The sequence below is a fragment of the Jaculus jaculus genome, chromosome 14, assembly GCF_020740685.1.
Source record: "Jaculus jaculus isolate mJacJac1 chromosome 14, mJacJac1.mat.Y.cur, whole genome shotgun sequence".
In the NCBI taxonomy this organism is placed as follows: domain Eukaryota; kingdom Metazoa; phylum Chordata; class Mammalia; order Rodentia; family Dipodidae; genus Jaculus; species Jaculus jaculus.
Window position 1 is genome coordinate 64460427 of NC_059115.1, and position 26748 is coordinate 64487174.

The following is a 26748-nucleotide window of genomic DNA, read 5'->3' on the forward strand; positions in this document are numbered from 1 at the left end:
TTCTGGAAACACCCTCCCAATCGCCCCCAGAGGTTTGTTTCTATAGTGACTCAAAATCCAGTCAAGTTGACAGTGAACATTAACCATCACACACATCCTACCCAATCCAAGATAATTACAGGAGAAGAAAGATAAATTTGAGGAGACAAATAGTCAACCCCAAGTTCTAATTTCCTTTGAGGAAAAAAAAGAAAAGAAAACATGTTTTGTTGTCCCCTGTCAGTGCAATGAAAAAACTCAAATAACCAAGGGAAAAGTCACCCCATGCTTTCCTTACAGCCATGGGCCCTCATCACTGTGGCACCATAAGGAAGTCGAAGGTTGAGTGAGCAAAACATGTTTTCCGTCAGCAGGACGCCTGTAGGAACTGTTGGAATCAATTATTGGAAAACACAAAACTAAGACAAACCTCAGTCATGGTGATGGTGAGCACAGGCCTTCTGCTGGCACTCAGGAAAGCCAAAGCTTGGGTTGGGGACGGCATGGGGCAGTGGGCAAGTGCACAGGGCATAAGGCGGGGGGGGAGGGAAATGGGTTTGGGGTGATTCGGGGTGAAATAGGTGCCTTCCAGAGCTTCACTCTACATATTTGCCAATTCCTGTAACCACATCACAGAGTTGGGCGAAAACATGCCGCTTTATTCACTCCATAGATGTATGTATTTGACTTCTGCCTTGTTCCTGGTGGGGAGCCAGGGGTAGATACTCTGGGATGTCTTCCGAGCTCTGGAGTATGCAAGGCCAGCTCAGGGAGTGGGAACCAGTGCAGGCACAGTAGGACCTAGGCTCAGGAGGACACCATGGTTGTTTAACACCCATCACCCCCCCACACACACCTACTCAAGCCATCTGTAAATGCCATTTTTTTTAATAAGAGGCATCGTGTTTTCATTCTGTACTCAGTCCCACAAATTTTGTAGCTGTTCTTGATTGAAAAGCCAAAAACCAATGCAGCTTTATGATTGCTTACTGGATGTGTCTGGCTCCGCTGGGTTCCCCCTGGACCTGGCATAAAGAGTACTGAGACATGGGCTGGAGAGATGGCTTAGTGGTTAAGGTGCTTGTCTGTGAAGCCTAATGATCCAGGTTCGAGTCTCCAGGTCCCATGTAAGCCAGATGCACAAGAAGACACATGCATTTGGAGTTTGTTTGCAGTGGCTAGAGCTCCTGATGCACCCATTCTCTCCCTCTCCCCCTCTCTCTGTCTCTAATAAATAAATTAATTAATTAACTTTTAAAAAGTGCCGAGACATGAGGGTTAAACTGAATATGGCAGGAGAAATGAGGGGTCTGGGCACTGACCCATGGAACTTGCCCCCAGTGTGCCCCAGCCATGAGAAATCCTTCATACCCCCCTTGGAATTGTGACTGCGTGTTTCAGGGAGAGGTACCTCCACTGGGTTTGGGGAGGCCCTCAGTTAAGACCAGATCACTACAGACCTGGAATCAAATCCTTCAACACCTCACTACAGGGCAACGAGTAACCTAGTGGCCCGTGTTTTTATTGTCTTCCCAGATGGAGCCTAATTCATTTCTCTCAGTATGGGTTTCAGGTGGGGTGGGGAGTGGGCTGGAAGGCCCAGCAATTGATGGCGCCCATGAAGGGGGGGGGGTCACACTTGCCTCTGCTATCCCTCTGTGTACATAAGTACACAGCTGCACAGGCACTTATTAAGCTAATTAATAAGGTCTTTCCAGAGCTGTTTCCTCTCACCACTGGCCCTGCCAGCCTCCAAATGGAGATATAAATCTGGGCTGCCCTACTGGATCCTCAAAGTGCCTCCTTAGAACCATCGTCACCTCACTGGTGCCCTGGGGAAGGTGACGCTGGCCCTGTGAGGACCTTGCTTCCCTGTCTCTGGGAGGATTCAGCACAGGTGGCCTTCAGAAGTTACAAGGCACCCAACGTCCAGTGCTTTGGGGAGTGACCGACTGGGCCCTGCCTCTGGGTATCATTCCCCACTAGGCTGGATGGTAACCACCAGGTTTTTGGTTTGGTTTGGTTTGGTTTGTTTTTTGGTTTTCCAAGGTAAGGTCTCACCGAAGCCCAGGCTGACCTGGAATTCACTCTGTAGTCTCAGGGTGGCCTCCTCTGCCTGCCAAATGCTGGGATTAGAGGCACGCACCACTGCAGCCGGCTCAACCACCAGGTTTTTATCTGGGGGAGCAGTTGGGACTTCAGTCCCTGTGGCTAGTGATTCCCTGGCCCTCCCCGTCCCCAAGCACGCCACTTCCCAGAATGAGGACCCTTGTCACAACCCTTGGTACTCATGCTTGCTAAGACCTCAGAGTTCACAATTTAACCAGCCCAGAAGACCCTTCCGATTAGGAAGTGTGGGTTCCTGTGTGGGGGCTATAGCAGTGACCTTGTCAGGCCCTCACAAAGCACAACACCCTTGTCTATTGTGTCTCTGTGTGGGACCTTCTCTCAACTCCTCAAGCTTCATGAGACTGCCTTTCTCTGGGCCTCAGTGGCCTCATCTGGAAAGTAGGAAGGATGGTATGTGCCTCTCGATTCAGCTTTGGTAACTGTGCAGTTTGGACCTAGAGATTCATGTATTGAAGGATGGGAGGGGGTGGAACCTTTAAGAGATGCGGTCTACTGGGAGGCCTTCAGCTCCTGTCTCTTCCTGGCCATGGGTGGAAAATGGATTTTGCTCTGTTGCATGCTCCTACCCTGATGTCAGCAGGGCCAACAGACTGTGGATCAGAACCTCCAAAACTGTGAGCCAAAATAACCTTCCCTCTTCATAAGCTGATTGTCTTGGGGATTCATTAGTGTGATGGGAATCTGGCCAGCACAGTGCTCAAAGAAATATTCTTTCTCCCACAACAGGAAGCTTAGTCTTTGTTCTCCTGTCCCTATGAGTGCTAGGTTCAGGCTTGGGGAGTGAGGAGATAATAGCAAAAGAAAGCCGCCTGTGCTGTGGGGAGACCGACCACACACAGGCCCAGCCCCTCCTCATCCTCACTGCCCACAGCTCCAGCTGCCCTGGGTCAATCATAGTCCAGAAATGTTAAATGGAAAATTCCAGACACAAACAATTACTAGGCTTTAAAAAGAACATTTACTGAGTCCCTTGTCATAATTGTTCTTTATAGTTGTTATTAATCTCTTACTGTGCCTAATTTATAAAATAAGCTTTTTAAAGTTTTCATTTTTATTTACTTCTTAAAGACAGAGAGAAGGAGAGAGAAAGAGAGAGAGAGAGATCGAGAGAGAAAGAATGGACGTGTCAAGGCCTCTAGCCACTGCAAATGAACTCCAGACACATGTGATATCATGAGCATCTGGCTCACGTGGGACCTGGAGAATCAAACCTGGGTCCTTAGACTTTGTGGGCAAGCACCTTAACCATTAAGCCATTTCTCCAGCCCTACATTAAGCCTTTTTTAAAGGAGCTTTGTAGGACGGAATGTACAATGTTATAAGGTTTGGTATGCATTGTGGTTTCAGGAGTCTGGACCATCTTGGACATATACTTACGGACAAGTGTGTAAAGGGGTGGTTCCGGGATACTCAGGTGCAAGAAAGGGAGATGGGGCGGTAGTGTGGGACTCAGGGAGCGGTGTCAGAATAGACTGTGAGGAGGTGAGACTGGACACCTGAGACATGAAGGGGGCCAGCCCAATCATGAGTGAATTAAGAAGGAGTTTTCTAGGAGGCGGGAGCAGCGGGTACAAAGGCCCTGGGGCCGAAGGTGTTGGGCAGGATGGGAATGGAGAGGAGGCTAACATAGCTGGAGCCCAGAGGGAATGGAGGAGGAAGCGGGCTAGGAAGGGACAAATGAGATGGGCTGTGTCTTAGGGGCTTACTAAGGACAGCATCTCGTACTCCCAAAGCAGCTGCTGTGCAGCTGGTCTTGTTGCAGCCATTGGACATCCGGGGCTAGCAGGGAAATAAATGCTGTACTCCTGAGTGGCCACAGTGTTAGGGTCCAGACCACAGGGTCTCTACACTCCTCTGTGCCCCATCACAACATATGACTGGCCTGAGGTCTCTCCAGGGTTCACACACTGGCCAGCGTTCCAGAAATTTCACCTTCCAGAGCCCTGAGTCCCCAACTCAGAGCTGAATTCACTAGAACCCATGGCTAGAGTCACTTCTTCCTTTCCTTTCTCTATCCCTCCTTCCCTTCCTCCCTTGCTGAGGACAGAATCCGGGACCTCACACGTGCTAGGTGAGTCGAGTGCCCTAACCCTAAACACTCCCAGCCCAAACAATGCAAACTAGAAACCATCTCTCTCCTGTCTCTCCCCTGTATCTCCTCACTCCTCTGAGAACCCAAAGCCCCCACCTCTCCTCGTTCACACTCCCTTTCCCCCTTGCTGTTTCTCAGAGAGCACAAGCCCATCTCCATAAGATGGCCTGCATGTCCCCACTGTCCCCTCTCCTGGGATGCTGTCTGTGCACAGCCCTCAGCAGCAGCTGGAGAGACCTTGCCACACCCCAGCACCCTATCCCTGAGTGCCACCATCCAGTGACATGCCCTCTGCTGCCCTGGGTGAGGCCTCCTTCTCTGTGCCTCCCCTGAGCAGAGTGCTTGCCATATAGGAGGGCAACAGGGCTGGTTCTCTGCCCAATCCAAGGGGCTGGGGCTGGCAGCGAATAGTACATGGGAACGATGTGTGCATGAACGACCCTGGTCAACATTCCCAGCAGCTCCCTGAGGCAGACATTCTTATTGTCCCATTTCACAGGAAAAGAAGCTTAAGGTTTGGGGAGGTGAAGCCACTAGTCAGAGGTACATAGATAGCAGCACACCAGGCCACGATTTAAACAGAGGCAACCCCATGTCAGGCCCTACACCATCTCCTGTGGCACTGGACTTACTTTGTGGTCAGACCTTGGCCGATTAAGCATTTACCTCAATGTTGTCACCCATTCAATGGGTACAAGATGTCAGCTCTACCTTTCTCTCGGCAGGGCAGCGAGACTTAGGGACTGTCCCTGTGAATGACTCCTTCGCCATGTATATGGTGCCACACACCGGAGCCTTGGTAAGATGCAGCCCCAAGCCAGGCCTGCCCTTGGAAGGGTTAATGTGGCCTCTTTGTCCCATGGTTGCCATGGGGACAGTTCCTGTCCTTCAGGAAGCAGGGAGAGCAGTTTCCTGTTTTGAAGAAGGCTTGAGGGCTGTTTTCCTCCAATCGGGCCTGCCCAGAGAGGGGCAGGAAGCCTAGGGCCTGGCCGCCCCTGCTGAGGGTATGTGGCGGAGAGGTGCCCACACCCGGCCAGCCAGGAGGGGCTGTGTGGAAACGGAGCCTCGGGTAAAACGCCAACAGGGCCAGCGCAAGGAAAAGAAATGCCTGGCAGGAAGGGGGTGGCCACTTCCCCCACAGACCTTGAATCCCACCCAGTGATAAAAATCCCACCCAGTGATTAAAAAAAAAAAAAAAAACCTCCAAGCTGACCTGCCCAGCCTCCATGTTCAGCCTTGTCCTAGAGAGCCGAGGGCCTGCCGGACAAAAGTGCTAAATTCCCTGCCTGCTCCTCATACCTAAATGCGCCCCACGGCATGCATCAGCTTAGGGACCCCTACTTTCCGTCCCTACCCTACCTGCCAGCCCATCCTTGCCTTGGAAGAGACCAAAGCCCCCTGCCTCCTGGAAGCTTTCCTAGATTTTGAGCCCCTGTAGCCAAGGGGCGGGACCACTCATGAGTTCAAGCCTGATGGTCCCATGGCGGCCTTGCTGCTGCCTCGAGAGATCACCCCATCTCCAGGCAAACCCCTCTGGCTCCACCACCCCAGCTTTCTACCACACAGGTCTGCCCATGCTACTCCCTCCCCTCTCCCCCTCAACACCCTGGGACTTCCCCTCAACCTGCAGGATCAAGCCCCAACTCCAAAGGCCACTGAAGGGCTTTTCCATGTCCCACAATGCTGTACCTGCAACACTCTTCTAGCCAGGCCCGCCAACCTTCCTCTTCCATCCCTCAGGCACCTACTCTGGCTTTCACCTCCACTCCTCCTAGCAAGTGCCACTCAGCCTTCAAAGCCCAGCCCAACACCCCCTTCGTTCCTCTGGCCCTTAAGATCCATCCAGTTCCCTTCATTCAGCCCAGCCCCTCTTAGTCTCAGGTAACTGACCCCAGGCTCCTCCCCCTGACCACACCATGATCAGTTCAGAGCCTTGCAATGAAGCGAGATATTAACTTTATCTGCTTGCTTTCATCGAACAGTCTCATTATTCCCATTGTGTAGGGAAGGAACCTGAGAGCAGAGTGGCCCCATGACTGGTCCAGGGCCACTGAACCAGTCTTGGGGATGTGTGTTTGTGTGGGGGGGGGGCTCTTCTGCTCCCCTCTGGGCCTACATGGAAGTGGGAGGTGCCCCAACAAAACTTCCCGGTGTCCTCCATTAATCTCTGTAGCATGGAAAACAAGAATAGCCTTACTAAGACTGTCCCTGCCAGCAGGTGTCTGTCTGGCTTGGACTTGTTTGGAGCTAGGCAGACAGCTCTGTCACTTTCCAGGGCACAATAAGCCTCAGGCACTGTTAGAGGCTGTGGGGCTGGGGACGGTCCTATTTTACAGATGCACTTTGTCCCTGGTGACCAAAGGCACACTTTATGTAAAAATACACACACACACACACACAAAAAAAAAAAAAAAAAAAAAAAAAAAAAAAAAAAAACGGCATGGGGGGAGGCATGCTATAAGACTGGGAGGCATAGGGGCCAGCCGTGGACGCCCTCAAGGAAAGTCCTCTGTCTTGGCAGGAAGTGAAGTTGACCGTCACACTCTTCTTAACAGTATGGGAAGCAGATCCCAGGCTAGACCCTGGGCTGGGCTCCCATAGTACCTTTCACCTGCACCCCCTCCAACTCCACCCATCCCAGTAGAGCTCAATAAGTGCTCTTTTCTGTCTCTTTCCTACTTTGATGGTGGCCTTTGTGTGTCCCAGGTCCTAGTGTGTTCGCTTTCTCTATAACCATTTGTTGAGCACCAACTATGTACCAAATACTTAAGTGATCATAATTATTGGTTGAGCACTGGACAGGGGAGGTATCAGTGTGCTGAAGCAGGTAAGAAAGCTATCCCCAGAGCCAGGGCCCCAGCCCCACCACTTACCAGCTGTGTGTCCCTGAGCAGGTGCCTTGGCCTCTCTGTGCTGCGACAGTTTCCTGTGGAACAAAGGGTAGCAGTACCAATGCTTAAGTCATGGCTTTGTTGAAAGTCCCGAATGAGTTAGTATGGACAGGTACTGAGTGCACAAAATAGCCATTTGGAAAACATTAGCTATTATAATTCGCAAGTGGAGGAACGTGCTCAGTGAGTTGTCTGGGGTCACTCCCAGGTTAATGTGGACACCAGGTTCCCCTGCCTATCTGGAAGGCTTGGCGCTGGGCACTTTTCTGTGCTTACCGAACTTGAGCACTTGCATACCTGTGCAGGTTGGCTCTGTCCAGCGTCAATGCTGGCACAGCATAGTTGAGGGGCAGGCTGCAGAGAGTGGGGTACAGAGCTGGATCTCAGTGCTTGGGGTCTGGGGGTGCCATATGCCTGGCCCTGGGCAGGGAGATCTTGAGCCTCAGATTGTCTAAAGAAAGAAAGAAAAAAAAACCCAGACATTTACTACTGTGGAGAAGGATGCCTCGTGAGGGGTAGAGGAGAAACAAGTGTGAGGGAAGAAGCATTGGCAGGGAGTGGAGCATCCCAGGGACTCACAGGTCCAGCAAAGGGTGGTTGGACTCAGAAGCCCAGTGAACCCATGGCATGGCAGGTCTGAAGGTTTGGCACCAGAATACCTGTTGTGGGGAGCAAGGCTCTTTGTCCCTGCTAGTGCTGCATCGCAGGAGACATAGCACCCCAGAGTTCTGTTGGGCACAGAGCTCCTGTGGCCTGGAACCTGGTCCACGGCCTGGCCAGAGTGGGCACTCAGGCACATTTAAGGGAGAGATGGCTCAGGATGCTGGCTTTGTTTCCAGGGTGATGAGTGAAGAATGGAAGGCCCTGGGCACAGACCTTGGAGACAGACTGACAGGTCCAGTGAAAGCCCCAGCTCTGTGTCTTGAGTACAGCCTCACCTCTCTGACTCCGGCTTCTTCATCTGCAGTGGGGAGAGCAAAGGCCATCCCTTTCTACTACCATGAGAACGATGCAGAAGGCTGGCGCAGAGCATGCCCGGCAGATGTCAGCCACCCTCATTGCTTACTGTTGCCATAGCCCCATCTGGCATTGGCTCTGGCCATCCAGTTCCTTCTGGGATACAGTTCCCAGGCTCAGTGGTTCACACTTGGCCACTTCTAGGTGCTTCAGAGTGATGGAGATGGCACCTTGGCCACCCTTGCCAATGCTCCTACAGAGGTTGGCTGTTTTATCACCAGGAGGTGGAGAGAGAGAGGGCAGGGGGAAGGAAAAAGAAAAAGGAGTAAGAGGCTAGCTAGGAATGCTGAGTAGCTGCCTTTAAAGATGTCCTGGTCCCCACCCTGCCAAGCTCCTCTAGAGCAGAGGGACAGACTGTTGCCCTCCCGGGACAACCAACTTGGGAGGAGTAGTGGATGGATGAACAGGGTGTGAGCCCTGACTCACCTGTCTGAAAAGGCTGCAGCTTCCCCATATGTGAATCAGAGACACAGTAACTCCTTTATGGGAGCCTTAACAGTCATTTGTTCTGCAGCCATGCTCCCTGTGGGTGTTTATTGTCACCCCTGGAATCCCAGGAGATGCTGGGGCTCAGTTCCATCGCCGTAATCAACTCTATCATCCCTACCAACTCCATCTCCATCACCTGGACCAACTCCACCATCGCTCCAACGCCATCACACACGATAAGCTCGGCCACTCCCACCCTCTCTGTCGCTTCATCCATGTCTACCATCAACATCGCCTCTGTATCACCTGCAATTCTTAACTCCTCCATCATCTGGACCAAACACCTCCATCGCCTCGCACAACTCCACCACCTCCACTACCCACATCACTTTGAACCGCTCTACCACCTTTATCACATATGCCATCTCCATCACTTTGACTAGCTCCATCATGACTGCCCTTCCCATCCCCTTGACCATTCCACCCCCTCGGTTCCACCAGCTCCATCACCTCCATCACTGACCATCTACGTCCATCACTTTCACCACCTGCACCAGCGATTATCATCTGCTACTTTCCCATCGTCTCTGCCTAACACCACCTTTTCCCAAGACTTTCATCCCCTCCTTCCCTTCCACTCTCCCCATCACGCTCTCCATCTGCACTTCCACGACCACCACCGCATCCTCCGACCCCTACCACTCTACCCCTCCGTCTCTAGTTCCATCTCTCCCGCCTCAAACATCTCCACCACCATCTCCTCGGCCGCCACTTCCTGTAGAAAGTGCCTGTCTACCGGCACACATAAGTTACATCCATCACAGGTCCCTAAAAGGCTTAAACTCTGCAGTGGTGGCTCAGAGATGGGAAGCGTCATTTGAAAGGTTCTAAGTCAGTTTCTAATTTTGCAGCTGGGGAAAACTGAGGTCTATTCTAGGCCACGCTGAACCCCTCGCTTGTTTGCCCCTTTACACACCTTCAAGTCCTGCCACTGTCTGCTCACGTAGAGGTCTCTCCTTAGCTGACTCCTCTCTCTACTGGGGATCTCTCTGAGCCCCAGGTTTCCATGTCCGGGTGGACAGACAGGGGGTTTCTTGAGGGAAAAGCATCTATGTGTCCAGCAACAGGCAGAACCTGGGAGATACTGGGCCCTGTGTGCTCTCGGGAAAACTTCCCTGGCACTCATGCCCACTCCGGTGGTTCTGACTTGCCTGTCTTGGGGAGGAAGGACCTGGAGGTCTCTGAAGCACTGGGGTTCTGATTTGGTCGGTCTGCTGGAAGCACCCTGAAGGTGCATTTCTCACACTTTCCCATAGGTCTGGCACACCGAGGGCCCCTGCTTTGACCCTGCGTACCCCCCTCACCGGCACTGACGCTTTGACACAATGTTGATTAACTTGTCCTGTGTCCCCAGAGACCTCCCCTAGTAAATCCCACGGGGACAAGACCTTGGGGGGGGGGGAAGGAAGGGGGCTTGTCTTGCTCCTTGCTTCCTGGCCCAATGCCCAGATCTGAAAATAAAGGGAGCTGGTTTCCCCTTGAGCCAAGGGACCACCAAATCCTCCTTTACACCTCGAGCAAGACCATAGCTCCGGCCCCTTTAAATGTGCACAGGGATGCGGGGACCCTGAGCTCCGCGGGTCCCTGACAGCACAAGGGGAAGGAAAGGAAGAGGAAAAAAAAAAAAAAAACACAAAAAAAACCTTCCTCCGGGCGAGCGAGCGGGCGAGCGGAGGAAACGTCTAGGAGGGGGTGGCGGCCCGCGGACCCGAGCACGAGCGGACGCGACGCCCAGCCGCCGCCCGGCCCGGCCCGGCCCGCCCCCAGCTCGCCCCGCGCCCCGCCCCGCCCAGCCCCGCGCCTGCCCCGCGCCCCTCGCTCGCCCTGCGCGCCGCTCCCGCCGAGTCCTGCGCCCGGGGCGGGGCGGGGCGCCTGCGCTGCGGGCCGGGGGCGCCCTCGACTGCGCGGACTCGGCTCCGGGACCGACGGACGCTCGCTCCGTCCACGGCGGCCCGGGCTGGGCTGGGGTCGGGGGGTGGTGGGGCGGGGGCGGGGGCGGGGAGCTAGCGGCGCGACCCGAAGATGAACCGAGCAGGTAAGGAGCCTGGGAACCGGGGTACCCGCTCCGCGACGTCCTCAGCATCCTCCGGGGCAAGCCAGCCGGTGGTCATGCCTGCCTGCCTCCATCCCGCTCCCGCCGCGGGAGGGTCCCCTCGGAAACCGAGCGAGCGGGTCGCTTCCCCTAAATCCTTTCGTCCTTCCATTCCTGGAAGGGGGGGGCGGGGTCCCGTCCGTCAGTCCCCCTCATCCCCGACATTCCAGAATCCGTTCTGGTGCGGAGAGCCCCGCGCACCGGCTCCCGGGTCCTCCTGCCGCGCACCCCTCGCTAGGCGCGCGGGGACCCGGGCTTCCCTACGCCGAAGGGACGCTCCGTGGGAATCGGAGTGTCCCCAGCGCCTCGCTTTCCACCTCTTTGAATCAATCGTATCTCACCGGTTCGGTGAAACCCATGAGTTTGGGGAGTGTGTGTGGGGGGGGGTGGAATGTAATGATCGGTCCAGAGGAGTGTCGTTTAACAGATTTAGAAAGTGAGACTGAAAAGATGGGCGGTGCCGGGAACCGGCCTGGAGCAGGGATCCCTCACCTCCCCGGGGGACCCCACCTGGAAGCCAGAAAGTACTCTTAAAGATGACTCTCTGAGGAAGCTATAGAATAGACCCGCCTGACTAGAACAGTCTGCCTAGGAGCTGTCCTTACTTTTTTTTTTTTTTTTTTTAATCTCCTACAATTTCACAGAAGGCAGCTAGGAGTCCAGTCCACACCCAACTCCCTGTCCAAAGCCTAACTCCCAACACACATCCCCAAAGAAACAGGAAGCCACCATTTTGGCTGTCTTGGAACCATATCCTGCTGCTGCTGCTGCTGCTGGTGGTGGGTGGGTGGGTGTGGGTGGGTGTGGGTGGGTGTTTTAGGGTTTTTCATTTGAGGTTGTTTCAATGAAAAAAGAAAAAAAAAACCCAGTTATTGTCTTGGGAGTGAGGTGAGGCAGGAGACATTGGGCTAGCCTGACAAAGAACTGGGAGCAGGGCTGTCACGTCCCCTTGTCCAGGCCTTGGTGGTGTTGGGTGTGTAGACCCTGGTCAGCTGGTGCGGCTCACAGAATTGAGAGAGGGGACCGGAGCAGGGTTGCCACTTTATGGGAGTGGAAGAGACTGGATGGGGGTCCTAGGGCCCAGCCAGCCACTGCTCTGTGGAGGAAGGTTGCCTTCTGTCTGTCGTCCACAGCCTGAACAGAGAACTAGGCTGGCTTTTCCTACCTCCTAATAAAAAAGCTTTGGAACAATGGGGAGAACCGTCCAGCTTTCCCACATTGTCCTGCAGGAGGCCAGGGGCAGGCCCTCCCTTCTCTGAGAATGTGGGGGATGGAGTGAGTCTGAACAGACTTGGAGGAAGGTTTGGTCTCCAGGAATCTTGGCAGCAGGTACTTTAGGGTTCAGCCTTCTTGCAGCTTGTCTCCATAGACATGGTTCCCTCTTCAGTGGGTTGGCCTGCCACGATGATTTGTGAGTACCACCATGCTCTGTGCTTCCTGATCTTGTAATTCCATACTTCCCAGGCTCCCCAGAGCTGAATCTCAGAACCACCTTATGTTCACTTATGTGACCTTGAGCGGGTTCCATAAGCAGTGTGCCATGGCTTACTTTATTTGAAAAGGAGCTAAGATCTTTGTCGCTCAGTTCTCAGTATTAACTAATAAGCATGTAATGCAAACTGATGAAAACTGTCCACCATAAGCAGCCAGTCAGGAGAAATCAGTCACTACTGTTAGGTGTTCAATTGGATCCATTTACATAGTATTCATAGTAATATGATGAGGCGAATATGATTGTTATTCCCATTGTCTCGATGGGAAAACTGAGGTGCATTGGTCCAGTAAGAGACAGATACAGGATTGAAACATAGGCTGTCCAGCTTCAGAGCTTGCATTTTTACCCAGCTCTAGCCTGTAGTTGGCACCTAGGATATGTTTGAGGGTTTAACTTTGCTCAGCATTTCATGTCTGCTTGTTCCTTTGAACTTCTTAGTTGTTTAAAAACATAGATAGGGCTTCCATTTTAACAAGAAGGAAGGTGAGGTTCCCAGAGGCAAAGGTATGTATCCAAGTTCACACAGCTGCGTGTGGCAGAGCCAGCACCAAAGTCAAGGCCATTGTGGGCCTGGCCTCATGTTCTTCCTCTCAACCCCTCACTGTCCTCCTGGGAAGTGAGAAGAGCCCTGTTGTGGGTCACTGAGCAAGTTTAGAGACCTAATTAGAAGCCAGCAGGCACCCAGGAATGGACATTGAATTAAGATGCAGTTGTAAGGTAATTACTCTCACAACATATGGTCCTGAGCACTTGGTGGGGTGGGGTTGGGAGTGGAGTGGGCTGCAGCTAAGACAGGCTCGGGGATGTCAAAGGACATCACAGAAAAAGGACCCCACCCTGTTGAAAATGTCACTGATCAGAACTGGCTTGGTCCAGTCCCTTCAATATATAGATATGGAAACTGAGGCCCAGGAAGAGAAGGGACTTGGTCAAGGTGACACCTCCAGTTAGTCACTGAGCCAGGAGGGTATGTCAGGGCTCATGGCTGCCTGTCCAGTGCTTCTCCCCATACTCCACCCAAGAGAATTTCTGTGTGGCTGTAGGGGAGCAGCCAGCGTGAATGTGTGAGTGACAGATATTTAATTAAACAGAGAAAGAAAATATCAACTGGCACCATGGAGCTGGCTGGGATGATTCTGATCTTCAGAAGCTGTTAAAAAAAAAAAAAGAAAAGAAAAGAAAAGAAAAAGAAAACTCCCTTGGGCTGGAGAGATGTCTCAGTGGCTAAGGCACTTGCCTGGAAAGCCAGAGGACCCAGGTTCGATTCACCAGGACCCACATAAACCAGATGCACAAGGGGGCGCGTGCATCTGGAGTTCATTTGCAGTGACTGGAAGCCCTGGCACACCCATTCACACACTCACACACTCTCTCTCAAATAAATAAATATAAATAATTTTTTTAAAAAGCTCCCTCACCCCTATTTAACTCTTGGCATCTTGATTAAAAGGGTTTTGTGCATTTGTACCACTCCCAGCAATGGCAGATCTCCAGGGATCCTGGGGATTCATTGGTGATTTGGGGTGGAGGGGGTGTGACCTTCAGGGAAAGAGAAGGTGCTTAAATAGGCAGAGGGTCCCCCAGCCATGTCTGTGCTGGGTTCTGCGGTCAGGAAGTTAAGCTTAGCCCAGAGGAACAAGCCCAGCATGGACATCGCCTGAACCCTCCTCACGAGTCCCTGAAGCTTACACAGCTGGCCCTCTCCACTTGCCTGCTCGGTGCCCACTGCTCTCTTCCCAGCCTCTTCTCCCACAGGGAAGCCCGTCCCTCAGCATATCCTTCTGAGCCTGCTCCTGACTCTTCTGGAGGCTGCAGACATCATCCTGGAGGCAGCAGCTAGTGGGGCTGGCTGCTCTCACATGCAGATTCTTTTCGCACTCTCCTCCCTCTCCGTCCCTGGATGGGCCCCAGGGCTCCCTCCTCAGCCCTGTCTTTTCCCTGGCCTTGCCTCTTAGTGGGTCTCCCCCATGGCCACATGCAGCAGAACTGTACCAGGGTCTAGAGTCCAGTGGTCACCTCCTGATAGGTCTGATAGGAAACTCAACTGAACCCGCGTAAACCAGGACCCTGGGTTTCCCTCCCCAGCCCAGGTCTTCTTCTACTCTTGCAGGCAAACTTGAGGGCCGCCTTGCCTTTGCAGGAGCTCAGGCTCCAAACCTTGGCCACAGCCTTGACTTTTCTTTTCCTCCACATCTGTGCTGGTTCAGTCAGCAAATCTTTCAGCTTGACTTCAGCCCTTGGCTTGTACTCCTTGTCACTCCAAGCCTGGTCTGGGATCCATCCCTCTTGCTCGGAGCATTGTGGAGCCTCCTCACTGGACTCCTGAGTCCTTCTCACCACTCCCATCTATATCAGCATGTGTCCGTCCTCTTGCTTAACCTCCGCTGATAACCCTGCTTCCCACACCCCTACTTAAAGAAGAGGTACCCCCTCACGCCCCAGCTCATGCTTCTCCCCTCTCTGCCCTGTAGCTGTGCTGGCTTCCCTGCTAATTCCTGCACACACAAGTGAGTCCTGGATTTCCCCCTCACCTTTCACATCTTTAATGTCTCCCAGACAGTCCAGGTCACTGAGTTAAAATTGCACCTCAATCTCCTTAACACATGACATATAATTAATTTAGTCTGTCTCCTACTAATCTCCAACCAGCTCCCAGTATAAGATCCCAGGGTTTGTTGGTGTGTCCAAAGAATCTAGATGAAGGCCAGTATGTAGAAGTGCTCAGTAAACACTGTCTCCTGGAACTGGACTAGAGGGAGCAAGTCAGAGCCAACCATTCACACTGTCGTCTGTACTCCAACGCCTGGACCTAGCCACCTATGCACTTTTCACCTGGCAAGATGTCCCTAGTTTCTCTGCCTCACTTTTCCTGCCCTCCCACTAGATGCTGGGATTCCTGGGTCTCCACTGTGGTAGAAACTCTGTGGGGGAAAGGCAGAGTCAGCCGACCAGACGAGGAAGCAGAAAATCTACGTTCTCCCCAATTGTTTGGAGCTGCTGAGTGACCCCACACCAGTCACCTGCTTTCTCTGTGCCTCAGTTTTCTCATCTTTCAGTATGGAGCCATACAAGGGCTTTCTTTATTTCTTTTCTTTTCTTTTCTTTCTTTTTTTTTTTTCTTTTTTTTCTTTTTTTTGAGGTAAGGGTCTTGCTCTAGCTCAGGCTGACCTGGAATTCACTATGTAGTCTCAGGGTGGCCTTGAACTCACAGCAGTCCTCCTACTTCTGCTTCCCAAGTGCTGGGATTAAAGGCGCATGCCACCACACCTGGGCGGACAAGGCCTTTCTGACGCTGGCATCCCTTAATCTCAGACAGGACGCAGGGGAGACATGGAGGGATTCAGTGCTGGTCACAGATTAGATGCTGTGTAATTATCATTCCTTGGAGGCTCCTGTAGGGCAGGCATTTTCTTGCAGGATCATGCCTCCAACACCCACTGTAACCTTTCTTAAGGAACAGGAGCACACAGATCAATAGCTTGATTGGATGAAGGATGGGTTGGGGGTGGGGGCAATGCAGCCAGGGTGATGGTCATTTTTCATTGCCTGTCTGTTCCAGTGTGATATGCCACCTGTTAAGGATGAGAAATGAGAGTCCCCACCCCCAAAGAATAATTTGGTGCCAACACCTGACACCTGATGTTGGGAGCAGGCGGCGCACGGGCAGTTGACATAGGTAGCCACACCCTGGGAAGGTTGGGTAAGGAAGGTGCTTAGCCTGGGGAACCCAGGTAAGCCAGGCCATTAAGGTCTTGTTAAGCTTCCAGATTTGTGTGTCTTTCACTAATTTGGACAGATCTTTTAAACACTTTATTTTTATTTATGTATTTGAGAGAGAAAGAGGAGGGAGAGAGAGAGAAAGAAAGAATAGGAATGCCAGGGCCTCCAGCCACTGCATACGAATTCCAGATGCATGTGCCACCTCGTGGGTCCTGGGGAATCAAACCTGGGTCCTTTGGCTTTGCTGGCAAATGCCATAATCGCAAAACCATTTCTCCAGCCCTAGACAGATATTTGTGCTAAAACAGGCCCCATCTGGCTGCCTGTGGGAACTGAACTGATAAAACCACCTGCCATTCTTTTTCTCCCGAGGCAGAATCTTACTCTAGCCCAGAACTCATCTGGAGCTCACTCAGGAGCCCAGGTTGGCCTTGAACTCACCACAGTCCTCTTACCTTAGCCTCCCAGGAGCTGAGGATTAAAGGTGTGAACCATCGGGGACTTGCACTTGCTGTTCTTGAAGACTTTAGTTGTCTGATGTCTGCAGTTGGCCTGGGGGTTGGTGCTGTGTAACTGACAAGATCTCTGATAGTAGAGCCTCTCTTCTCTCCTTGTTGCTATGGGACACGGCATCTACAGCTACCAGGGCTCCGGCTCTAGTTACTTCTGCACCCTGTCTCATTAACACACACTGTGGTACAGATGCCCATCTGTGCCCATTAGATGTACGTGCACAATAAGGGTAGAGGGCCCGAGTGTGGCTTCTCAGGAGGAGCACAGGTCCTACACAGTGCTTGGATATGGTCCTGCCTGGCAGCATGGGTATGTGACACTGCCTCTGGCTTCAGACACACTGACCTGGGATGGTGACATGGAGCCACGCTGCCAGTATCAAGCACTCACCTGGCTGGTATGAGTGGAGACATTCTGAACCATTTCAGCATTAGTGTGCAAAGAGAATAACAGCCAGACGCCATTGAGACTATATAGTGAATTCCAGGTCAGCCTGAGCTAGAGTGAGACCCTACCTCGAAAAACCAAACAAAAAAGAAAGTAAAACAGCTAGCTCATTCGTAAATTTTGTTTAATGATGATAGCTGCTCCCTAACTTCCAATGGGGTTATAGCCTCATAAAATCTTAAGTCAGAAATGTCCTAAGTCAATAGTGCATATTCTTAGACTTAAAAAGCATGCTTTTTAATCACAATGTGAATATATAATGTAATTTATTGGCTGCTGTACTGAAAGAGAACATCAGAACAATTGTACCATCATAAAGTTTAAACTGTTAAATTGAACTCTATTGGGATACAATGTTTGCCATGATCGTATAGTGGTTACTATTCTGAGTTGTGAAATACAATGTTTGGGGTTTTATTTGTTGTTGTTCTTCTTCTTCTTCCCCTTCTCCTCCTTCTCCTTCTCCTTCTCTTTCTTCTTTTTCTTCTTCTTCTGAGGTAGGGTCTTCCTCTAGCCCAGGCTGGCCTGGAATTCACTATGTAGTCTCAGGGTGGCCTGGAACTCACAGTGATCCTCCTACCTCTGCCTCCTGAGTGCTGGGGATTATAGTCAGGTATGCATAACTATGCCTGTCATATTTAGATATATTGAATTGAATAAAATATATTGTTGAATTGACTGTCATCAACTTCTGTTTTATTTTGTTGATTTGTGATAGGGTCTTACTATGTTGCCTAGGCTAGGTACTGAACTCCTAGGCTAAAGCAGTCTTTTTGCCTCAGCCTCCCCTGAGTAGCTGGAGCTCCAGAAATGGGCCACTACACTTGGCATATACTTTGAAATTAAAATATATATATACACACATACACACACACACATATATATGTATATTCATTTATTTTTGTGTGTGTGTGTGTGTGTGAGAGAGAGAGAGAGAGAGAAAGAGAAAATATGAATGGTCACACCAGGGTTTCTAGCCACTGCAGTCAAACTCCAAACACATGTGAAACCTTGTGCATATGGTTTTATGTGGGTACTGGAGAATCAAACCTGGGTCCTTTGGCTCTGCAGGCAAGTGCCTTAACTGCTATTTCCCCAGCCCCCAGATTCTATTTCAAAAACAGAAATTCCTAGATGAAATTCGCATGTGATGATATATAAGCCTGAGTTAGAACTACTGGTCTAAGGACGTAACTGGGGTCAGATGCATGTGGAAGAGTTTGCTGAGAGACCGCTGGCCCTCTGCTCCATCTGTCGCTGAGTCACAAGGCAGGCTGGCGTTCTGAGGTTGCTCCATGTCTCTGTGGGAGGTAGACTGGAGATGAGGCCAGGCTGAAGGGAAGATGTGCTGTCCCAGTCCTTGGGCAGTGGGGATCCAGGCCACGCTTTGGAGTGGAGGTGTCAGTGCCTGAAAAACCTCATTGCCAAAATACCAAGAAGGCATGAGAACCCAGCCAGAGGCAGGGAAGGCCAGGGAAAGGTGCCAGCTGGCTATGCAAGAGGGCTGCAGCACTTGGACCCTGGCAGCTGTGCCCTTGGCCTGTCCCCTTGTTTAGCTTGTCCCATCTTACAAAATTCAGCTGAAGTTTCACCTCTCTCAGAGGACTGCTGGCCACTGCAGCCATGCCTAGCTAATACGTGTTGCATGTACAGTCTGCGACCCACCTTCCTGCTAACTGTAGAGTGCGCATCCCTTCTCTTATTCCACCATAGTCAACAGGGCCTCAACGTCCACAAAGGAAGTGGCCCTATGCAACTGCCCATGTTGGCAAACACTATTTCATTTCTCCCATGAATCTGGAGATGCTGACTGGACATATTCCTGAAGCATGTCTAGGCCATTAGACGTGGCCCTCAACAGACTCACATCCCCGTCACAAACCTCTATGTGTCATTCTTGAAGGGATGATCTCAAGGGGCTATGGCCCTGTCTCCCAGTTGTTTTAATGCAGCTGTGAGCACCCAGCAGTGGATTCTTCTCTTAAACCTGGGAGACCCTCCCATTTGCATTGCTGTACATGAGCTGGAGCTGCCAATGAATGTAGGCTCTGTGAGGATCATGGGAGAATGACTATCAGGATCACCATGAGTTGAAGGCCAGCCTGAGACTACATAGTGAAATCCAGGTCAGCCTGAGCTAGAGTGAGACCTTACCTCGAAAAGCCAAAAAAAAAATTTTAAAAAGGTATATATATATTTTAGACATGGTCTCATGTATCCCAAAGTCGTCATAATGTAGCTGAATATGACCTTGAATTTCTGAGGGGGTTACAGGCTTATACCACCATGCCCAGTTTATGTACTGCTGAGGATTGAACTCAGGGATTTTTTTTTTAATTTGAGAGAGGTAAAGAGGTAGAGTGAGAGAAAGAGAGAGACAGAATGGGCACATCAGGGCTTCCAGCCACTGCAAACGAACTCCAGACACATGCGCCATCTTGTACATCTGGCTTACATGGGTACTAGGGAATTGAACCAAAGTCCTTTGGCTTTGCAGGCAAGCACCGTAACCGCTAAGCCATCTCTCCAGCTGACCCCAGGGCTTTGTGCATACTAAGCAAACACTGCACCAACTGAGCTCTATCCCTAGCCTGGGCAAAGGATTTTGAGGGTGTTGATAGAGGGGATGAAAGCCCAAGATAAGTCATGGGACATTGGGTTTGGAGGGAACTCTCCATCTTCCCTTGACAAGAGTATGTAAGTACAAATAAAATTAATTATCCTTTTTTTTTTCTCTTTTTCTGTTTCTATCCTTTAGACTCACCCAAACCACCCGTTGCTCCCAAGCCAAAGACCACCAGTCCTTTTACACCAGGGACCACCACAGCCAAGTTCCCACCCTCTCCCAAGCCAGACGGACTCCCCAGTCCCAACTCCATGTCCAGGGGGCCAAAACCTCCTATCGCCCCTAAGCCCAGGCTGGCCATCCCCAGTGAGTGTGGCCATGGCGTGTGCGTGATCAATAGCCTTCACAAATGCAGCAATGGGAGGCTGCTTTGTGTGGACAGGGGGCTGCATGAAGGGCACCGTCCCAGCCTAGAGTGCTTCGAGTCCAAGACAGATGAGTACATCATGGTCCCTAGGGCTCTGCAGACAGAGGATGCACCCATGGATGGGGCTACACAGAAGGAGGCCACTGAAGAGGAGGAACTTGAAGAGGGAGACCAGGAGCCCGAGCATGGCACAGAGCACATGGAAGCCGATGTGGAGCCGATGGTCCCGGCTGAAGAGACACTGAGCACAGAGGGTGAAGAGGACCCAGACCACCCTCTGGAAGGTGAGGAGGTCTGCATCCAGGACCCAGGAACAGATGGGTCCCTGGTGGTCCCAGCTGAAGACACAGACCAAACTCTGGAAGATGAGGAAGACTGCAGCCAGGACCCAGGGACAGATGGGTCCCTGATGTTCCCAGCTGAAGACACAGACCAAACTCTGGAAGATGAGAAACTCTGTAACCCAGACCCAGGGACGGAGGAGCAGATGGCCAAAAGCGAGGAGGAAGAGGAGAAGCTGGTGAAAGAGCACAATATGTACAACCTGGAGGACAGGAGTCTGTGGGATGGAGAGGAGGTCTTCCAGAGTGAGATCATTCTCACCCAGGTCCACTCTGAGCCCCCCGAAGCTCCACATGAGGAGCCAGAGCGTCCCGAGGCCCCCATGGAGGCAGAGGAGGAGGAGGATGAGCACAGCTGTGTCAACCCAGAACCCGGGGTGTCTGATGGCGATGTAGCGTCGGCCAGGTCTACCCAGGACACAGAAGACGTCAGTACAGAGGTGGCCTCTGACAGCCAAGAGCCAGAAGCAACCAACATCAGCCCCGGGGACACTGAGGAGGACCAGGAAGATGCCACAGACAGCAAGGACCTGCTGGAGCAGGAGGAGCCACCTGATGGCAGTGAAAAAGGCCACCTTGAAGGAGCTACTGTGGCTACCAAAGGGGCAGGAGAGGACCTGGAAGAGGGTGAGAGCCCCATGCAGGAAGACCCCGTTGAGGAGAGCTGTCATATCATTCCTTTCGAGAGTGACAGCATGGAGGACTTTGTGGCTGCGCTCACAGGAAGTCCCTATGAGCTCTTTCCTAGTGAGAGCACATCCTTCTGCAGCGAGAGCTGTGCCCTCCCCAGGTCAGCCAAGGATGCAGTGTCTGGCGTCTGTGCAGACGAGGAGGTCCCCAGTGCTGGCTCTCTGTGTGACTCCCCGCCAAGCAGAGCTGGGGAGGGCCCCTCTGTTCCTGATGTGGTCATCATGCCGGAGGACGAGGACACCATAGACTGCTCACTCAGCAACCCCTATGCAATGGGGGTCAGCTTGAGGAGTCCAGCCGACCCTGGAGACAAGGCGCTGTGTGACGCACAGGCAGCGCCAGGGGCTCTCGGTGGTGGGTACAGCATGATGGATGAAGGGGACTCTGAGACTGAGGGTGGCCTGGTCCCTGTGGACAGGAAGAACATGGTAACGAGGGCCCGGCCTCACTCCGGGAAGGTGGCTGGCTATGTCCCTGAGACTGTCCCAGAGGAAACGGGACCGGAAGCTGGCTCATCAGCTGTGGACGTCGAAGGTGCCACCGAGACGAGAAAGACAGTTGCGTCGGTGGAGGGGAAGGCCTCGGAGGCCAGCCGGGCCTTGCCGGCAAAGCCCCGAGCCTTCACTCTGTACCCGCGGTCCTTCTCTGTGGAAGGCCGGGAGAGTCCCTTGTCACTGTTTCGGGAGCCAGAGGGAACTGGGTTGGATGGGCTTCGCCTGAGGAGGAAAGAGGACAACCTCTCCTTGCCGGGCGCCATCGGCTCCTCAGGCAGCTTCTCACAACGCAGCCACCTGCCCTCCAGTGGCACCTCCACACCATCCTCTGTGGTTGACATCCCGCCGCCTTTTGACTTGGCCTGTATTACCAAGAAGCCCATCACCAAGAGCTCGCCCTCGCTCCTGACCGACAGCGACCCGGAGCGGACGGCCAAGAAGAAGAAGTCTTCCTTCAAGCGCTTCCTGGAGCTGACGTTCCGGAAGAAGACAGAGAGTAAGGCCCACGTGGTGGACGTGAGCCTGTGTTCCTCCAGGTCCTCCTCCGAGTCCAGCTACCACGGGCCCGCCAGGGTCCTGGAACTTGACCGGAGGAGTCTCAGCAACTCCCCCCAGCTCCGGTGCCGCGCCGGGAAGCCTCGGGCCTCCGACTCCCCGGCCTCCCTCATCTTCTACAGGGATGGCAAGAGGAAAGGGGTCCCCTTCAGCAGGACAGTGTCCAGGGTCGAGTCCTTCGAAGACCGCTCCCGGCCACCCTTTCTCCCCTTGCCACTCACCAAGCCGCGGTCCATCTCATTCCCCAATGCTGACACTTCAGACTACGAGAACATTCCAGCCATGAACTCAGACTATGAGAACATCCAGATTCCACCGCGAAGGCCTGCCCGGCCCGGCACGTTCACCAAGCTGTTTGAAGAGCAGAGCAGAGCCCTGTCCACAGCAAACGAAAACGACGGCTACGTAGACATGAGCAGTTTCAATGCCTTCGAGAGCAAGCAGCAGAACGCGGAGCAGGAGGCCGAGAGGTATGTGAGGTGACGCGTCCTTTCTCGGTTGGCAGTCCTGAGCCCGCGGCCAGGCTGGGCTTGTTGGAAGGCCTTGGGGTCTGCTCCTTTCTACCTGCTGACTTGGGCCTGAGTGGTTTCACCTCTTTCACCCTCTGTCACTTCACCCATAAAGTGGGTTTGTGCAACTCAAAGCAGAGCGTTTGAGGAGATCTGAGTGGGTTTTCTTGTGTATGATACAAAAAAAATAACCCTGCTAATTATTTGGGGCACAGCTATCATGTCTTAGGGAGATGACTTTGCTACCTGCTCTGGGAAAGTGACTGAGAGAGAAGGTTCTGGAATCTTGCCAAACAAAATATCTTTCACCATCAGGAAAATACCCTAACTTGAGATTGATACCTTTTTATTGTGTAAACACGCCCTGTATTCAATGAGGAACTAGGAAAGACAATTTATTTAAATTGTTTCAAGAGCTCACAGTGCCCTGAGCTAAATTTCTGAAAGGAAGTCTTTGAGAGATGTATCTAAGCCATTTTGGGGGGTGTTTTTTTTTTTTCTGACTGAGTTGCTTTGAAAGTGGGAGTGAAACACTGAAGTTATTGAACAAGAGTGGGGCTTTCTGATCCCCACCCCCTCCCCCAGACCGAAAGTGCCTCACAGAGCATCCGGGTATTTGCCATGTCCAATTGTTCCTCATATACCATGGGTGCAACTTAGACATAAGCTACTCCACCCCAACCACTTGTGCCTGGGGCCCCTGATCTGATTCAACCAGTCCACCATGGGTGCACTTTGAAGAAGTGCCCTGGTCTTCCCTTCCCTGGCGTGTGGGACCAAAACCAACCCATCCTTGCCCAGCTGTGGAGCCATGGGTGATTGCATAGGACCACAGCAGCTGCCAGCCAGGACAGGAAGGGTCCACTGGCTTTATTCTCTGGGGCATTATGTAGCCTCTCCCCATCACCCTCGATCCATCTACTCCCTGTCCCCCAGTCTAAAATGAGGGGTGCATCAGTTCCTTCTAGGATGGAGGGGATTGTTTGCCAGGGCAAAATAAACAAGAGAGCACTGGCCGAAGGACTGAGTGTAAGGCGGAGAGTGACTAGAGGTAAAGCCACAGTTCAGCCCATTTGTGATTACCAGTGCACTTGGTGAGGCTCCCACCTGGGCAAGTGCCTCCTGGCACTGATCAATCACAAAAGACTGACCATAAATCTCCTCTTGAGGAGAGACCTCCAAGGACATATAGTTAAGCTCTGCCTACCTTTAACAGGTGTTCACCCAGCCTGCTCTTGACTTCCTCCAGCCATGCGGAACTCACCACTTCCCAGCACCCCTCATCTGTTGCTAGGACCTCTAGTACAAGGACCCTTTTCCTTGTGACTGTGGCAAAAATAACCACACACACATATATCCTTCCCCGACTCGTGCTGCCTGCTTGCTCTTAAGACAGAGGAGTTGGGCCCCTTTTGTCTTTGATATAACAGACTTTCAGAGATTGAAATCTGCTTCTGTTAAATCACAGTTTCATAGCTGAAGAGAACTTCAGGCATCTGTTACGGAGGAGAAAACTGAGGACAGAGAGGGACAGGGACGAGCCTAAGGTCTCACAGCAGATTAGGGGAGGAATCTGTGTTAGGACTCGGACTCAGATTGCTTCACTTCTAATTCAGGAACTTGCATTGAGTTATGCTGAAGGACGCTAGGTGAGTTATAGAGACTGCACAGTGTACACCTTCCAGGTCGCCCTTTTACTTTTTGGTATATATATATATATGGTACCCATTGCTTTGTTATATATTGGGTCCTCCCCCCCAAAAATGGTATATATATGGTACCCATTACTTTGTTATGTATTGGGTCCTCCCCAAATATAAAAAGAAAGCTCCCTCATCCAAACGAATGCAACAACAGGAGATACAATATCCAAGAAAATGCTAGTGGCACCGTGTCTTGATAGTATACTGTGCTGTAGCACCATGCTGGGCTCTGTTCTTGCTAGCTATCACCTGAGGTTGTGGCCAGGCCCTCAGCTGGGGGTCTTGAATCATCAGACTGAACTGCAGAAGCATCCTGGGCCCCTAAACACTCTTCCACAGACTGGGCCACGCTCTGAGTGGTGGGTGCCAGTCAAGGGGGCCAAATTCTCTTCTGCTTCCCATGCAAGGCAGATACAAACAGGAGGGGAAAAAAAAGAATCCCTTATCAGAGCAGGAGCAGGTCTGGGCAGGTTGAGAGGCAAGAGGGATAGCTCTGAGAATTCACCAGAGTGGGCACTTTGAGTTCAGAGGAGGTGGGGATAGATGTGCCTCTGGTGCCTGGGTTCAAGTGGGAAGGCACTTCCTTCCTCCTCTGCTCCACACTTTGCCAGGGGTGAGGGTTAGTGTCCATAGCTCTGAAGGAAGCAGAACAGAGCATGGGGAGACCTAGAGCCTTGCCTGGGGCTCCAGAACAAGCCAGGAGGCTTGGAAAAGGCTGGACCATTTTGCTGCTCTGTAGTGGGGGAGGTCACAAAATTGACTTGACTATTGTTCTTTGAGTCAGCCGTCTTTTTCACCTAAAAGAAAGGCGGGGGGGGGGCGGGGGGGTTATAAAGGAAACTTTGTGTCACTGTTGGGAAACAGAGTAACTGCCAGTTGCCATAGTAAAACTAAGATCCAATGAAAAGTAAATTTACTTGGGAGCAGCTTGTCTTGAGGTGAAGTTTTCCTTCCACATCTCAGGCTTATTCTCTGAGTAAGAGAGAGGCACTGATAACAGCCTGATGTTGTTCAGACTTTAATGGACACAGTCAGAAGAGCCCTAAAGAACTGAGAAAGTGCTGTGATTTCATGTTACTTACAACCAAGCCCATGGGCTGGAGAGATGGCTTAGTGCTGAAGGCACTTGTCTGAGAAGCCAAAGGACCCAGGTTCAATTCCCCAGAACCCATGTAAACAAGATGCACATGGTGGTGAATGCATCTGGAGTTAGTTTGCAGTGGTTAAAGACCCTGGCATGCCTATTCTGTCTGTCTCCCTCTCTCTCCCTCTCTCTCTCTCTCTCTCTCTCTCTCTCTCTCTCTCATAAATAGGTAAATTTTAAAAACTTAAATGTCTCCCTGATGTATTTTCCCTCTTAAATGGATTCTTATGCAAAACCAACTAAAACAGCAACAAAAGCCTGACCTTCCAATCCCACACCCACTTTTCAAATAGGCTGTGCCTGTCCCCCTCAGTTGGGACTCCATCTGCCCCTCTGACTTTCTCGTAGGATAGGACCTTGCTGTGCTAAGAGTTGAGTCACATTTCACGGATGGGTGACGTGATGCTGTGGAGGACTGTGGGGAAGATTTGTCCTTTACTGAGTAAAGGCTGGATTCACCCAGAATGCAACACAAGCTGCCTTCCTTCTCGTTAGCATCACATTTAAATCCCTGACTGGTCTTTCTGCTTCTTGTTTATGAGCATGGCTGTCCAATGCCACTTGCCCCCAGAGTTTATTATGCAAACTCTCTCTCTCCTCTCCATCTCCCCATCTGCCCGTGTGGATGGGCTTTTCCCTTCATGCAGATGCCTGGAAACACAAGCTAAGCATGTATGCTTCTGAGGCTACGCTGCACTGCCTGGGTTTCAGTAGAGAGCCTGACCTGGGTCCATAATTTAAAAAGTAGCAGTTGAACCTGCCTTGTGTTTTTGAGCCTCCTGAATCCATAACCACACACAGTGACGGATCAGCAAGTTTCTGCCGCTATTGAGTGGCATGCTCAAGCCCAATTAGGGTGGATATAGGGTTTGAATTTGGTTCCAGAAATGTGGCATCCGTAAAGGGAGTGTTGTCTCTCTTACTGTGGGGGTAGGTGGTGCTCTCTTGCTTGATCTCTCTCTCTCTCACACACACAAACATGTGTAACTTTTCCACAAGTGTTTACCCTAGTGCTCAGGACATTATCACACCAGTAACCTCCAGGTTTTAGGTCTGGGAGCTCTGGCCATGGGGTGTAGCATTGCCCTATGTTCTGAAGCCCTGGGAGTCAGGCCAAAGCTGGGAACAACAGCCTGTGCAGTACTAGTCTTTAGCCACATGCCAAACTACCTCTTATACCAAGGATGAGCAGATCAGTGAACATGATTCCATAACCACGTGGGGCCCACCTCCTGTCTTCATGGCTATGCCCACAGGTGGGATTCCTCTTGTCTTTAGGAATCCCTAGTCTCCACTTTCCATAGGAGAATACTGAGGCCTGCTGAACTCACAGGAAGCATTCTCTATCACACAGGGTAAGTAGTCAAACCAGGGTCAGAAGCCAAGCCTGCTGACTGACTCTCCATTCCATGCTGTTTCCCCTACCCACAAGTTTTGTGTCACTTACCACAGCT

The 26748-nt window shown here is 51.8% G+C and overlaps 1 protein-coding gene across 5 annotated transcripts in view; it reads left to right on the top strand.

Annotated features, from left to right (window-relative positions):
• The first annotated feature begins 10583 nt into the window (after positions 1 to 10583).
• The window catches only part of Fgd5 (FYVE, RhoGEF and PH domain containing 5), a 118552-nt gene continuing 102387 nt past the window's right edge, over positions 10584 to 26748 (top strand). For all 5 annotated transcript variants that reach the window (XM_045133790.1, XM_045133791.1, XM_045133794.1 and 2 more), the window contains exons 1-2: positions 10584 to 10633; positions 19624 to 22408. In XM_045133790.1, the coding sequence (XP_044989725.1) occupies positions 10621 to 10633; positions 19624 to 22408 (2798 nt within the window). In that variant the 5' untranslated portion in view covers positions 10584 to 10620. The remainder of the gene's footprint in view (positions 10634 to 19623; positions 22409 to 26748) is intronic.